General features: G+C 39.7%; 1 protein-coding gene across 1 annotated transcript in view; it reads right to left on the reverse strand.

Annotated features, from left to right (window-relative positions):
* The window catches only part of MUC2 (mucin 2, oligomeric mucus/gel-forming), a 51,297-nt gene extending 36,451 nt beyond the window's left edge, over positions 1 to 14,846 (reverse strand). The window contains exons 1-14 of the mRNA XM_062619395.1: positions 14,777 to 14,846; positions 11,650 to 11,914; positions 9,995 to 10,109; positions 9,215 to 9,305; positions 8,720 to 8,829; positions 8,282 to 8,498; positions 7,698 to 7,823; positions 5,848 to 5,965; positions 5,387 to 5,525; positions 4,677 to 4,787; positions 3,118 to 3,187; positions 1,575 to 1,712; positions 833 to 997; positions 177 to 271 (exon numbers count right to left, since the gene is read on the reverse strand). Of these exons, the coding sequence (XP_062475379.1) occupies positions 177 to 271; positions 833 to 997; positions 1,575 to 1,712; positions 3,118 to 3,187; positions 4,677 to 4,787; positions 5,387 to 5,525; positions 5,848 to 5,965; positions 7,698 to 7,823; positions 8,282 to 8,498; positions 8,720 to 8,829; positions 9,215 to 9,305; positions 9,995 to 10,109; positions 11,650 to 11,914; positions 14,777 to 14,846 (1,830 nt within the window). The remainder of the gene's footprint in view (positions 1 to 176; positions 272 to 832; positions 998 to 1,574; positions 1,713 to 3,117; positions 3,188 to 4,676; positions 4,788 to 5,386; positions 5,526 to 5,847; positions 5,966 to 7,697; positions 7,824 to 8,281; positions 8,499 to 8,719; positions 8,830 to 9,214; positions 9,306 to 9,994; positions 10,110 to 11,649; positions 11,915 to 14,776) is intronic.
* Between the last annotated feature and the right edge of the window lie 298 nt (positions 14,847 to 15,144).

The raw sequence follows: 15,144 nt of genomic DNA on the forward strand, positions 1-15,144 counted from the left end.
ATATGAAATAGTTCTAATGCGTGCTATGCTGCCTCAGTTAATCACTGCAAAAGCCTCACCAGCTGTTATGGGCAAGCTAGCTACTCAGTAATGTCTCTAATGTTTGAACAATAATAAATGTCTACTGTCACCCATCTGAAATAAGGCAGTACTAAAAGAGTTCAAGATTACAATACCTTATAGTATTCTGACGGATCAATGATTAAGTGACATTTCGCAAAAGGACCCTCTGAGTTTTTCAGCAAAGAACACCAATGCTCAGCATAATTTGCTGCAAAGAAAGAGAAAAATTAAATTATATCATTACATTCATTATATTCACTTATCTTCCTTGTGCCATGTCTAGTTATGTTGTCACATAAATGCAATACAATGATACAAATGAGAGAACTGCATGCATTTTAGGGAGAGGAGAAACTACATGCAATCACTGTACATGTATTTCTGTTCTCATATTCAATTATCTAGCAGTAGACACAGTCATAAAATCAAACATCGTATTTTTCTGCTGCAAGTTGTCTACATGGAATTGTGACAGCCCTTATTCAGAGATCACAAAGCTAAATTAAACATAGGGTGAAATAATACTAGGAAATGCAAGCTGCCTTTGCAGAGAATATAAATTAATGACCTTGTTTCCCTGCCTTCCAGCTCAAGATTCCTCTGCAATCACCCCCTAAATCTTCACTTCAGGGATCCTATGTATACATACTTGCGGAAATTAATTATTAATTTGACAGTCCTCTAAAAAAAACCATCAGTGCCACACTACAACGCTTACTTGCCTGTTGCAGTAATATACAGCAACTATCTGACTTATTAATGTGCTTACCACTTTCAATGCTGAGACTACAGGGGTCTTCCAGCTTTTCTGCCTGGTCTGTACAGGTGGATTGGGCCTTCCATGTGTTAGCAAAGGCAGATCCTGTAGCTTCTACCAGCCCACTGGTTGTTTTAAAGTCATCACCTTCCATTCCATTAAAGTTTCCACAAAGACCTATTGAAAAAGATGGCAAAAAAAAAATCACATAATCATTACTCATTCTCATTCAAAGGTCAAAGGGAAAGCAACGGTTCATCACAAATATTAGAATTGAAGTTCATACAGCTGATAATTCCACTGTTATATTAATGCACGCTATAAGTAGTGAAGATTAAGGAGCCCTACTTTAAATCTTTACCTCTTGAGAAGAATAGTTTTCATGAAGATATCACTGCTTCAGAAGACCACCATCCTGTCCTGTATGTTTTATACTTTCTGATGACATTAAAACCACAAATTACACCAAAAGCCTGATTTTGTGACTTGTTAAAAAAGAAACTGAATACAACAGTAAGGAATATCCTAGGAAACATTCACGTACTGGCACTGGAGTGATAGGTGACTTCAATGTGAAATAATAAAAATGCATTTCTAGTTTGCTTGAGTCAATTCTCTTTCAATGTTTTGGTTTCTGTTTTCATTTTCCTCCTCTTGAATCAGTAAGTAGCATGAATTATCACCCATATATGAATACATGACTCTTCAGCTGTGGTACAGCATGGCTTTGCTTCCCATTTGACTAGATACTTACCTTGAAGTTTTCCTTGAACTGATTGATCCACAGTTGCAAACAGCTGCATGACTGGAAACAATTGGATTTGCAGCTGAAGCCCAAAAGAAGTTTGTACAACAAGGTAGTAGGAAGATGGCTTGAATACCGAGAAGCTGGCTGAAAACACAAAATATGAACTGTGCGGTAAACACAGGATGCCAAAAGAAACACTTACTAGATTCTAAGTTATAACCTGCCATGAAATCTCTGAGATGAGGCTCAAAGTAATCATTTCTTTCCTCTAAAAATTGCTGGCTATCTACATACAGTGCTCGTCCTCACAACTCCACACTGGCAAACTCACTAAATGTGAATTTGACTTCTGCATCCAGATCGTTTATAAAAACATTAAACATCACTAGCCCTAAAACTGAGCCTCACTGGGGAGCCTCACTGGTGACTGTCTGCCAGCCTGTTGTAACCATATTTACTGTAACTCTGAGAACAACCTGTCAGCCAATTGTTCACCCAACCTATTATGGACTTGTCTAGCTGTCTGCTGGACATTTTGTACAGAAGGATAGTCTGAGAGGCAGTATCAAAAACTTTTCTGAAGTAAAAAATCCCAATATTTACTGGCTAACCAATTTCTTATAGCAAATCGCTACTGTATGCTTTATTTGTCCATTTAATCTTCTTATTAGATGGTCTATTTTCTTGCCCAAAGCACTTTAATTTCTCTAAACTTTCAGCTACACACTGTAATTGTTTTTGCACAAGTGCTCATGAATGTATCACCCCACGAATACTTCTCCTTTCAGATGAAGAATTACTTTCTTTCATCTGCAGATAGGCCAGTAAATAAGAAGCAACACATGCCGTATCAGTATGCTGCCTACACATATCTAAAAAGGAGTTCTAAGAGAAGTTCTGCATTCCTTTCAACAGTTACTCCAAGAGGCCACAGCTGCTGTCTGATAATGACCTTGCACCAGAAGTTCTGCTCTTACATAAGGTGATCTGAGTCAGCCTCTGAAAGTGTCTGTCTAAATTCACTGCTTATATTGAAAGACATTGATGCGTCAACTGAGCTGAGAAGATGAGAGGATGCTACACAGTACATCCTTCTTTCCTGCCCAAATTGACCAGAAAATACAGCAGTTACCTTCTGCCAGGCTTTCTTCTCACAGGGAATTAAAAAAACAAAAAAGCATGGGGAAGAAGCAGGATGGTGTAGACATGCCTAAGCCTCACCATGAATGAGAGCCAGGACCTACTCACACCATGTAGCCAGGCTTGGCTTTAAATTTAAGCCATGGCAATTCCTCTTTCCCAAGCTACATGCCAAAGTATTTTCAAGAGGTATGAAAAATAGTGAAACGATATTTTTTCAATCATCTGTCGTATACAGTCAATCTGCCCATAAAATTCTCAGTGATGACTAGTAAACCACTTTCATCCCCAAGTTCCAAAATCTGAGCAATTTCATATGACTGTTTTCCACTTTTGCCTCTGAAAAAAATACAACTCCACATGAGAAGGCCGGTGTATGACATATGACACACAAGACTATCTCCCTTACCTGACACATGAGGCACGTTCATGGTCATCTCATTTAGTAACACACTGCCATCTGATCTGAAAACCACGACCTGCATAATAGCAAATAGAATCAATGAGGTTCCAGGTACTGAGAGAAAAAGAAACTAAAAAAAAAAATCAAGAGGGGAGACATTCTGCACATTTAGACTGTGGCTAGAACTTAAAATCTTTGGAATGAAGAATGTCTGAAAATCGAATGTGCAGCAGACCTGTAGGATACAAGTAAGGTTTTGTCTTGCTGTTCAGTGTTTCACACCTGCCTACAACAATTTATAGCAGTAATGAAATGCAAATCTCATTTATATTGGCCACTTTATTTCCAGCAAGAAAATGCTAGGCCTTCAAGATCTATATCAAGTTCCAAATCTCTATGAAAGCATGTGCCACAGCTTGTGTAATGATTTAGTATGATTCTGGCATGGTAAGAAAGCAGTTTGTTAAACTTCCTCATAAATGAGAGTCTGTACATACAGAAACATAAAATTATAGGTTTCTGATTTGTTTTGGTTTGGGTTTGTCCTAGTTATGCAGGAAAGGATATGGGCCCCAGTTCTGGGCCCCTCAGTTCAAGAAGGACAGGGAGCTGCTGGAGAGAGTCCAGCGCAGGGCAACCAAGATGATTAAGGGAGTGGAGCATCTCCCTTATGAGGAAAGACTGAGGGAGCTGGGTCTCTATAGTTTAGAGAAGAGGAGACTGAGGGGTGACCTTATTAGTGTCTATAAATATATAAAGGGGGAATGTCACAAGGATGGAGCCAGGCTCTACTCAGTGGCAAACAATGATAGGACAAGGGGTAATGGGTGCAAACTGGAACACAAGAGGTTCCACTTAAACTTGAGAAGGAACTTCTTCTCAGTGAGGGTGACGGAACACTGGAACAGGCTGCCCAGGGAGGTTGTGGAGTCTCCTTCCCTGGAGACATTCAAAGCCCGCCTGGACACATTCCTGTGTAACGTTATCTAGGTGTTCCTGCTCTGGCAGGGGGATTGGACTAGATGATCTTTTGAGGTCCCTTCCAATCTCCAGCATACTGTGATACTGTGATACTGTGACACTGGAAACATGGAAGGAAAATTATGTGTGCATGTATGTAAAATTAGGTATAAATATAATCTAGATATTCCCATAACAAAACAGAATACCAAAATGAATGAAAATATAAACATTTAAGAAAGTTGGATTGTATCAATATTCAAAGATGGTGTCTCTTCTGAAGAAGACACAATTAGGTCTATAAAATTGTATCCCAATAAAGTAAAATGCTGTGAGGAGATGAAGAATGGCACTCTTACTTCCAGGCAACCCTGAATACAGTAAGAAGAATCATATACCAGAGGAGGAAAGGGGGAAATGTCATCTTATTTGATTTTCATCTTCTGTACTCTTTAGGTCTATTTTGAGTTGTCAAGGCAGAAGCCTGAGCTGCTTTTCAGCCTGAGGTACCTTATCTGTCCACAACAGTGACTCCAGAAGGATTAGTTATTGCTGTACAATAATGGAAATATGCTAATTTTCAACATATCTAGCAGAACACTTACATTTTTTTTGTCATCTACTAGCAGCACAACAGTTTTCAAACAGGTCTGCCTGTCTGTGGAGCCGCAGGGAGCCAGTTCTGCCAGGAGAGCATGACTGTCATTTACAAAACCCTACAATCACACGGAAATAAATACCCATTAGCCAAATCAAAGATTTCACAAGATTATTTTCAAAACAAAGACTAAAGTAATCAATTACAATAACAATTACTCTAGAACTTAGCTATTAAGACCACCATTTCAGCACTGGTTCTGGAATCCAAACTGCCTACAATTTCTAGTTCAAGATCTTTGTCGTTCTCTAGAAGAACAGGCCCAGCTCCTTTCCCTAGCTGACTTTGACACTTAGACACATGAACAGCTATTACCAATCTGGTTGAAAGCATCTAAACCTAAGAACCGCCAATTTTTGTAGCCTACATATTCATGCAGCCAGAGTGATCCTTTGATTTCTTATACATGAAGGACTCCACTGGATAATAACAGCATACATAGTCTACTATCTCACTTTGTTAACAACCCATTGTAGTAAGTGCTCAACTCCCCAGAAGCGCTATTACAGCCCCACCTAAATGTTCCAGTACAGTTTTCAGCATTTATAATTCCCTCATCCCATAAAAATGGAATAAAACAATTGGCAGCTGATACATATCAGTGCACAGACATCTGTATTTACTCAAAAAAGAGAAAAGATCTACAGTGCACAGTACCTTGGACAACACATAATAACAGTCTCCATGGAAGGTGTATTTCTTCCCATCAAAGGTGGTAATATGGGAGCCTCCTTCCACTGAACATGTGCCTGGACAAGGTAAATCTTTGCATGTCCATCTGCCTGAATCACAGGTGCTATAAACAGACAAATAATTTAAAAATGCTTGTAGGTATTACAGGAGCTAAGAGCACTGAAAGCATCTACATACCTAGCAAACAGCAAGAAAACCACAAGTGTTTTAAAAATGGATATTTTACCATTTCCTTAAGATTTACCCTCTGCCACATGCCATAGATACAGGAAAACTTTAAAAAGATTTGGTTGTATAAATATGCAATATAAATGCTAATTTCAGAATGTTTTCAGGAAGTCTCCTATGACTAAGTGGAAGACTGAAAAACACAGACCCATTTACAATCAAGCAAAGAAAGGTATATAAACAACTGTGATCCTTACCATTCTTCACATTCATTGGTAATGCTTGCTCCAGGTGAATACTCATTTCCATGGAGTTTGCAGTGGCACTGGCTAACAGGTATGCATCCTTTTTCAGTAATATCATCATACACAGCTCCTGTAAAGCACAACAGTAAACTATTCCAGCTGTTCCTGAAAGAAGTGATTTCCAGAGAGGAGAAACTCTCAGAGGAGGCATGCTCTCAATACAGCACAGAAAGCAAAGGCTGAAATTATCAAAACTGAAGAATACTGTTTGTGCTTTCTATAAGACACATGGGAAGCACTTTAATCCAGTTTTGAAAACCTAAGTCTACTTGTTTATATAGCTACACACAGACAAAAAGGTTAATGCAAGTACACAAGAACAATCTCAGACTTTCACATGTTTAGATTTTCAGTCATTCTGGCATATTCTGTAGACTATCATTGTAATATTTTTCCTGGAGGTTGACAGTAGAATCATAGAATAGTTAGGGTTGGAAAGTACCTTAAGATCACCTAGTTCCAACCCCCTGCCGTGGGCAGGGACACCTTACACTACACCATGTCACCCAAGGCTTCATCCAACCTGGCCTTGAACACTGCCAGGGATGGAGCATACACAACTTTCTTGGCAACCCATTCCAGTGCCTCACCACCTGTACAGTAAAGAATTTCTTCCTTACATCCGATTTAAACTTAGCCTTGTTAAGTTTTAACCTGTTACCCCTTGTCCTATCACTACAGTCCCTAATGAAGAGTCCATCCCCAGCATCCACATAGCCCCTCTTCAGATACTGGAAGGCTGCTATGAGGTCTCCACACAGCCTTCTCTTCTCCAGGCTCAACAGCCCCAACTTTCTCAGCCTGTCTTCATACGGGAGGTGCTCCAGTCTCCTGATCATCCTCGTGGCCCTCCTCTGGACTTGTTCCAACAGTTCCATGTCCTTTTTGTATTGAGGATACCAGAACTGTCCACAATACTCCAAGTGGGGTCTCACAAGAGCAGAGCAGAGGGGCAGGATCACCTCCTTCGACCTGCTGGTCACACTCCTTTTGATGCAGCCCAGGATACGGCTGGCTTTCTGGGCTGTGAGCGCACACTGCAGCAAGCTCATGTTCATTTTCATCGACCAACACCTCCAAGTCCTTCTCTGCAGGGCTACTCTGAATCTTTTCTCTACCCAACCTGTAGCTATGCCTGGGATTGCTCCAACCCAGGTGTAGGACCTTGCACTTGGCATGTAGCCCCATCATAGAAGGCCACCAAATTGATCAGGCAGGATTCCCCCTTAGTGAAGCCATGCTGGCTGTCACCAAGCTCCTTGTTGTTTTTCATGTGCCTTAGCATGCCTTCCAGGAAAATCTGTTCAAGATTTTGCCAGGCACAGAGGTGAGGCTGACTGGTCTGTAATTCCCTGGGTCATCCATTTTCCCCGTTCTTGAAAATGGGGGTTATATTACCCTTTTTCCAGTCATCGGGAACTTCACCTGACTGCCATGACTTTAAATATGGTCGACAATGAGTCTGAGAATTTCACTCAGTGACCCTCATTATCACTCTCTAGGCAAATGACATCCATTGTATCACAGTTGTTGAACCTAAAAAGCATGATTTTCTATATATTAGCAGAAATAAGAAGTAAAAACCAGATTTATTACCTGTATATGATTTAAGAATAAAATCATTGATTAATCAATAATGATATTGTTTAAAAACCTTATAAATAATTTTCACCTAGGGGGAAATAATGAACAGTAGTACTAATTTTTAAGATATAAATTGACTACATTTAATATTTTAGCTTTGACCTCCTTCGCCAGAGCTCCTGGTTTTGTTCACATGCAACACCTAGAATAACACTTGCCTTCAGGACAGAAACAACCATCCATGTAGTGTTCCTCACAAAGGCTGCTGATCTCCAAGTGTGAGCAAGTATCCATGCAGGGTGAGCTGCTTTCTCTGTAGATCATGGTATCAGGACAGGTTTTAGCTGAAAGAATGAGAAAGTCACCACCAGTTATTTGTATATAAAGTTCATCATTCCTCAGAAACCACAGATTATATACCCTATTCCCTTCAAGTCAGTGATGTCCCAAGCCAGATATCATCTGGCAAAGCATTTTTCTGAACTGCTTCCCCTGCTTTTTATATTTTCTTCTTTTGGTTTCAAATAGATCAGATTATCCCAATCATCTGCAGCATCAGACCTCACAGGTTTTCAATGGGAACAGAATTTCTACTTGCTGAAAATGATTTCTTAATAACAAGGGTAATAGAAGAAGAAAAGAAGAAGAATATATTATGCAGTTTATTGCACTACTGGCATGAAATTTGTAAGGTATGGATTAATTACATATAATTTGTGTAGAGAAAGAATTAATTTAAATGAAAATGTTAAAGTGCTATAGCCACAAAATATTTCTTTGTAAAATTCATATAGCTGCTTACGGCAAAAGCTGTGTGTCCTCCATTCACCCGGCCGGCCACCCGCATGTGAGCACTGGCGAGAATACTCAGAGATGGTGCTGCAGAGGCAGAAGGAGTCCTCACTTCCATTACATGCACACTTGTCCTGCATGCAGGCTTGGATGTACATTTCCAAATTAAGACGTAAACGACAATCAGCAAATGCAGAGGAAGTCAGCAGCCTCTCACACTCATCACGCTAAGAAAGAAGAATAATATTTCAGAGATATGTAAACACCTGAGCTTCTAGACACTTCCTCCTTTGTCACAAAAACTTGCCTTCTGAACAGCAATAGTTATTCAAGAAGGAAGAAGAAACCATTTGCCCTAGAAGGTACTATGTTTTTCCAGCTCCACACACACTAACAAGGATGTCTTCATGTGCCCATGCAAGTGAAGTTCACCACTAGGAATACTCACATGCCCATTGCAGCTTGGAAGAGCCTGAGTTTCATCAGGATCTTCACACTTGGCATTGGGTTTGTTGATCTTCTGTAAATTCCCGTATGTAATTGAATTGTAGCTTTCATCTATGAGAAAAAAATTACAAAGAGGACTTCCTGAGCCCCAGAAATTGACAACAAGGAGCATTTGATTCCTGGGACCCTACTGATCAAAGAAAACGGTTACTATGTTATCAAATGTGCCTATCAGACATAGGCCTAGCTCTCAATTTTGTCTATTATGTCTAAGCATGCTTAAAAATTTAGAGTTAAATAAGGCCAGTAGGGAAAAGGGCAAGATGATTTACTGGGAATAAAATAACCTTAGACCAGGAATGTAGCACTAGAACACAATATTTATTCTGGGGCATAGAAATCCCTCAGGTGAAATTCGCTCTCCTGTTGTTCTCTTATGCACAATGCTTATCTGACTATCTTCTGTGATAACTGTCACTATGGTAGGATGACTCACCTCCATTGATAAACTCATCGTAAACTGGAACTCCATTATAATCCCCACACAGACCACATGTATGGTTATTAAATTTCCTGTCCAGCTCTACCTAGATAATGGAAAGAAAAAGGAAAAACAGAAAAGAGTTATCTGGTCCATGAAGACATTCCAAAACAAATACTTTTACTTGAAAGAGAAGTTACTAAATGACAGGAGTGATGGTGAACCCTAAATTCTCAGAAAAGTGGCAAATAAATTTGTAACATAGTTAATAAACACACAGATGCAAAAAGTAACACAGTAAACAGAAAGAAGTGACTGAAGTTTCTGTATTTCAATAACGGAAGTAGTGATAAAGATGAAAAGTAAAGTATTCTTAAAATCACAAGACTACTGCTTTGGTTTAAATTTTCTCTTTTTTTAATTGCATACTGGGATGAAATTTAAGTCTTGCTGTAAATTAGGAAAGTAGGTGGTGGCAGTACTTCAAAAGACAAATGAAGGAAAACACAGATTGGATTATGGGGGTGCTATAGCAAAAACATTAGCTACTTCTCAGAACATTTCTTTTCTCTTTCTTGAGACCAGTAAGAATATCTGCATGCCATCTGCTATCTATATCACACTGCAGAGAAGGGAACTTCTATGTTTTTAAAATAAGGTACTATGAGCGTCAGTTGGGTGAGTCAGCCCAACACTCTAGCTCTGTTCAGTTTGTGAGAGTCAACTTCTGTTTAGTATACAGTAGTCTGTTAAACCCAGTAAAATGTCAATAAAAAAGACATGGGTCATACATACCATCAGTGCATCTTCTTGATTCCATATCAGAATCAGGCCTAATTTGGCATAAACCTTTGTGTAAATGTCATTGCTCTCAATGACCACACCGGAGCTGTAGTAAGGTGTCTTCACACTAGGAAGAAAATCAGAGATTTTGCATTAGTACAGAAACATAAGAGATGACATGATTGTCTATAATAAGCAAAATACCCTAATGAATAGAGAAACCAGTCCCTGTCCACCTGAATTTAGCTGCACAGGGAGCCTTGTTTTAATGAGCCACAAAACCCTCCTCTCTGGCACTTGACATAACTTACCGCCTTTAAAAGGCAAAACAATTTCAGAGGCAAAGCCTCCCTAAGGGTACAGATTCTTTACGAAAAAAGCCAAAATGTCAGATGTCTTCAATTTAATCAAAAGAAAATCCATCCTCATTGTGCTATTAACAGAGGATATCCAAACACTCACTAATAATTTACTTCAAAGAAATAAGTAAAAACATAAATGGAAGCTTTTCTTTACCAAAAGATTTGACAACCATTTCAAGGAAAATGAATGTTCCTTTGCAAGGATCTTCCTTCTCAAAATAGTGTTTAAAAAGCACAGGCAGATACAAGGACTGTCAACAGAAGTTTGAAAAGAAAGGAGAATGTAAAGAGGAATTCAGTAGTTTGTTGCAGTACTTAGTTAACTATTTTTCAGTTGACAGGACCAAGCTTGTTAATGGTGACAGCAAGACATTATAATGTGACAGAAAACATTCTGAAGAAGGGTGAGCACAGATGGTTTTGTATGACAAAGAATCAGTTCACCAGATCTCTCTCCTGCTCCTGCGCATCTGTCTTACAGTGCACTACTGAATTTAATTCAGCAATAAAGGGATTGTGGTAAGCAGCCTCATCCTATAAAATCTAGAGAACTAGATTCTGTTCAAACAGGAGTAAACTGGAATCCAGTAAAAATAACCAGTTAAATGTCTATAGATTTGCCAATATAATTGTTACAAGATTCATGTCTCTGCCCATCGCCTCTTCACTAATCTCTTGACTGGAAGAATTTTTATCTCCTAATTTCTAGTCGCTGGGATTTTTCCAGCTATTTATCTCAGGCAAATAATGGTGTCAGACTAGTTCTTTGTGCAACCATGTTCCAGGAGAACTAAAATACTACCGCTCACTGTGAAGAAGTACATATTATTATGTACAAATCAGTGTAAATTTTGACCTGCATAATATCTGTTACAATCCCTTAAGGAACGACCATCAGACCTTAAAAAATTATTTAGATCAGAAAAAATGATCTGCCACAAAATGAGAGGAAAAGACCCTACAGAAATGCATCTTCATTTCTGAGGATCTGCTAGATCATCTGCTAAACTCCAGGTGACGCCATAAAACAAATGAAACTATGTCATTTTATGCCTGGATCACGTGCTGGATTGTTTCCTGCACAACCAGAAGAACAATTCATTCAAACCTCTTCCTTACTTGCAAGAAACGATGCCTAATACTAAAGTCCCTCTCCAAAGTAATTCTTATGCTGGATTTCAAGGTTTTTTTTTTTCTGCACAAGGAAATGTTTGTAATAGTTTCCTCAATGGTATACAAACAGCTGTGTAAAGAATTAATCCTGCTTTAACTTCCCAGCACATTTATTACACTAAAGGAACTTACATCTGCCCATCCACAACAACCAGTTTTGGTCTGAGGTACAGTGTAAAGTCCTTGATTGTTAGCAGAATATACTGGATCTCAGGGTGGTTATTGGTGTTCAGAGCACGCTGAATATGGATAGAGAACTCCTTGTAAGGCTCTCGGCAGTCAGAAGCAAAATTATACTCGCAAATGCCAGGGAATTGGTAGATGTCTCCATCAAAAGTTTTGAAATGGTTGTTTCCCCAAGTGCTGCAGACATAGTGACCATGGTTTCTTGTCCTGCCTGTTAAGTGATGAAAAAGAAACAGGCATGAGAAAAGTGAAATGAGCGAGCTAGCATCAAAAAAGGTTGTGTTGCATTTTACAGGAGAAAGCACTTGCAATTTCATGCACAGTGATGCCACAGATCTCAAACCTCAAGTATCTACCCACGAAGCAAAAGAGATGGAAATCTTTAATTAATTAAAATTAAAGACATTAAGAAATTAAGACATTAACAAATACTTCCAAAAGCCAGGTAGAGAATCATAGAACCATAGAATAGTTAGGGTTGGAAAGGACCTTAAGATCGAGTTCCAACCCCCCTGCCAGGGGCAGGGACACCCCACACTACACCGCTGCCAGAGATGGAGCATTCACAACTTCCCTGGGCAACTCATTCCAGTGCCTCACCACCCTCACAGGAAAGAACTTCTTTCTTGTATCTAACCCGAACTTCCCCTGTTTAAGTTTGAACCTGTTACCCCTTGTCCTATCACTATAGTCCCTAATGAAGAGTCCATCCCCAGCATCCTTATAGGCCCCTTCAGATACTGGAAGGCTGCTATGAGGTCTCCACGCAGCCTTCTTTTCTCCAGGCTGAACAGCCCCAATTTTCTCAGCCTGTCCTCATAAGGGAGGTGCTCCAGTCTCCTGATCATCCTTGTGGCCCTCCTCTGGAATTGTTCCAACAGTTCCATGTCCTTTTTATGTTGAGGACACCGGAACTGTCCACAGTACTTCAAGTGGGGTCTCACAAGAGCAGAGCAGAGGGGCAGGATCACCTCCTTCAACCGGCTGGTCACGCTCCTTTTGATGCAGCCCAGGATATTGTTGGCTTTCCTGGCTGCGAGCGCACACTGCCAGCTCATGCTCATTTTCTCATCAACCAGCACCTCCAAGTTCTTTTGTGCAGGGCTGCTCTGAATCTCTTCTCCCCCCAGCCTATAGCTGGCATGGTTAAACTTCACAAGGTTGGCATTGGCCCACTTCACAAGAGTGTCAAGGTCCCTCTGGATGGCATTCCTTCCCTCCAGCGTATCAACTGAAACACACATCTTGGTGTCATCGGCAAACTTGCTGAGGGCGCACTCAATCCCACTGTCCATGTCACCAACAAAGATGTTGAACAAGACCGGTCCCAACACTGATCCCTGGGGGACACCACTTGTTACTGGTTTCCAGCTGGACATTGAGCCATTGACCACAACTCTTTGCGTGCGGCCATCCAGCCAGTTCTTTGTCCACCGAGTAGTCCATCTATCAAATTGGTTTCTCTCCAATTTAGATACAAGGATGTCGTGTGGGACAGTGTTGAACGCTTTGCAAAAGTCCAGACAGATGACATCAACTGCTCTACCCCTGTCCATCAGTTTGTAGCCCCAAAATAGAAGTCCACCAAATTGGTGAGGCAGGATTTCCCCTTAGTGAAGCCATGCTGGCTGTCACCAACCACCTTGTTGTTTTTCATGCATATCTCATAATCCTCACTGAGGTGAAGGAACTTGTCTGCATGAGGTGCGGAAACTTAACCCTCTGACCACTAACAAGATGGTTCATCAGTGCAATGAGGTGCTTTACCAAACACATGATTTTATTCTGAGTCACAGTATTATTTTTAACGGTATTAAATATTTCTAAGAGCTATTTTCTTCTCTGATGCAACATGCACTAAAATGAAAACAAAGATAGGAAACCAAGGAACTACCACTCCTACTCTGGAAGGCAAATAGCTTATATGTACTGAAAGGATTTGTATGCTGCAGAAGTTTTAAAAGAATTCTTTCTTTAACTAACAGAGTAGTGATTTCTATTGTTACCAAATAGAAATTCTTCATAAGATAAGTCAGAAAATAACCATGGTAGGAGACAAAAAAAAATTAATTTTGCAACAGCAAAAGATGAAGCTGATTATGGTATTTGTTCCTTTCCCAGCCATTTGTACCAACAAATAATACAAATGAACACAATAAGTGATAAATCTCAAGATGCTGTAGATTAGGGGTAAACATAAAAGCTGAGCATACCTGAGAAGCTTGCCAAGGTATCAAAAGCACACATGCCGCTCACCTTCACAAAAGTATCTCACAGTGTTTAATTTGAGAAAGCGAAACTATCAAGGGGACCTCTAAGTTATTGTACTTTGATGGCATCAATCATACCAGATATATCCAGAAGCTGATATGCTTCTTTCCCAGAATGAAGGCTACATAGAGACTCTCCCACAACTCACAGCTGGGACAAAACCCATAAGATAATGCTTTCCTCCCATTGCTAAATTCAAGATGCAGCGAGCAAGACCAACATCCCAAACGTGATCATGGCTCAAAATTCATCACCTATCCCTCCAAAAATAGCTTTCAGTATGACAGCTCCATTTCAACACTTCAAACAAAGTTGATAACAGAGTAAATTAGAGCATTTACAGGATTATTAATGTCCTGAATGACAAAATCATCTTTGTCCAATGTTAGTATATTCACTTTTAAAGAAAGCACTTATGTCATTCCAAACTAACAGAAGGCACAATTGTCCACTTTCTTCATTGATGTAACAATGAACCTCCCAAACTCCCATAGTTGCTTTCTGCCAAGTAAGTCCAGTCATACCTAGTGAAAGAAAAGTAACACTGAAAATTTTTCCAAGCACCTCCAACTAGAGATGAATGCAGTAGATATTGGTACCAATCTCTCCAAAGACAGTAGTATCTGCTTATGCTTGCTGAGCCATGTAGCCTCAGTATTTGAAAGTTTAAGAAATTTGAGGTACCTTAAAACTCCCGTGCATTATTTAAATGCGCTGCCTCTTTCTACCTCTGCAGTGGTATTTTAATTCTCTCCCTCTTTTCCACAAGGCAGTCTGCTACCATTTAATTTCTAGAGCTTACCTTTTCTTATTTCATTTGCATAGGAAAGAGCCAGCCAGAGCATAAAAAGGCTGGCAACTCTTAGCCCCATGGTGGGTAAGGTGGGTGAACTGGGAACTTCACTGAAACCTTTTCTTTATATAATATCCACTGATGCAATTGATTCTATCACAGGGGAGGAGATACAATGGGAGGAGGAAAGAGGAGGAGTAAAAAAATAAGCACGATATTTACAGAAGATAAGAGGTAAACAGACAGGTATTTTTCACCATAAATGAAGGAATTCAGTATACAGGAAATGGTATAATATTGATTCAGTAATCATGCAAATTTTTATTGCTTTGTTTCACCTACAGGATTCTATGCTTTTAAATTCTTTAGATGCTCAT

The sequence above is a fragment of the Pezoporus occidentalis genome, unplaced genomic scaffold (assembly GCF_034315485.1).
Source record: "Pezoporus occidentalis ecotype Australia unplaced genomic scaffold, CSIRO_AGI_Poc_V1 ctg21, whole genome shotgun sequence".
Lineage (NCBI taxonomy): Eukaryota > Metazoa > Chordata > Aves > Psittaciformes > Psittacidae > Pezoporus > Pezoporus occidentalis.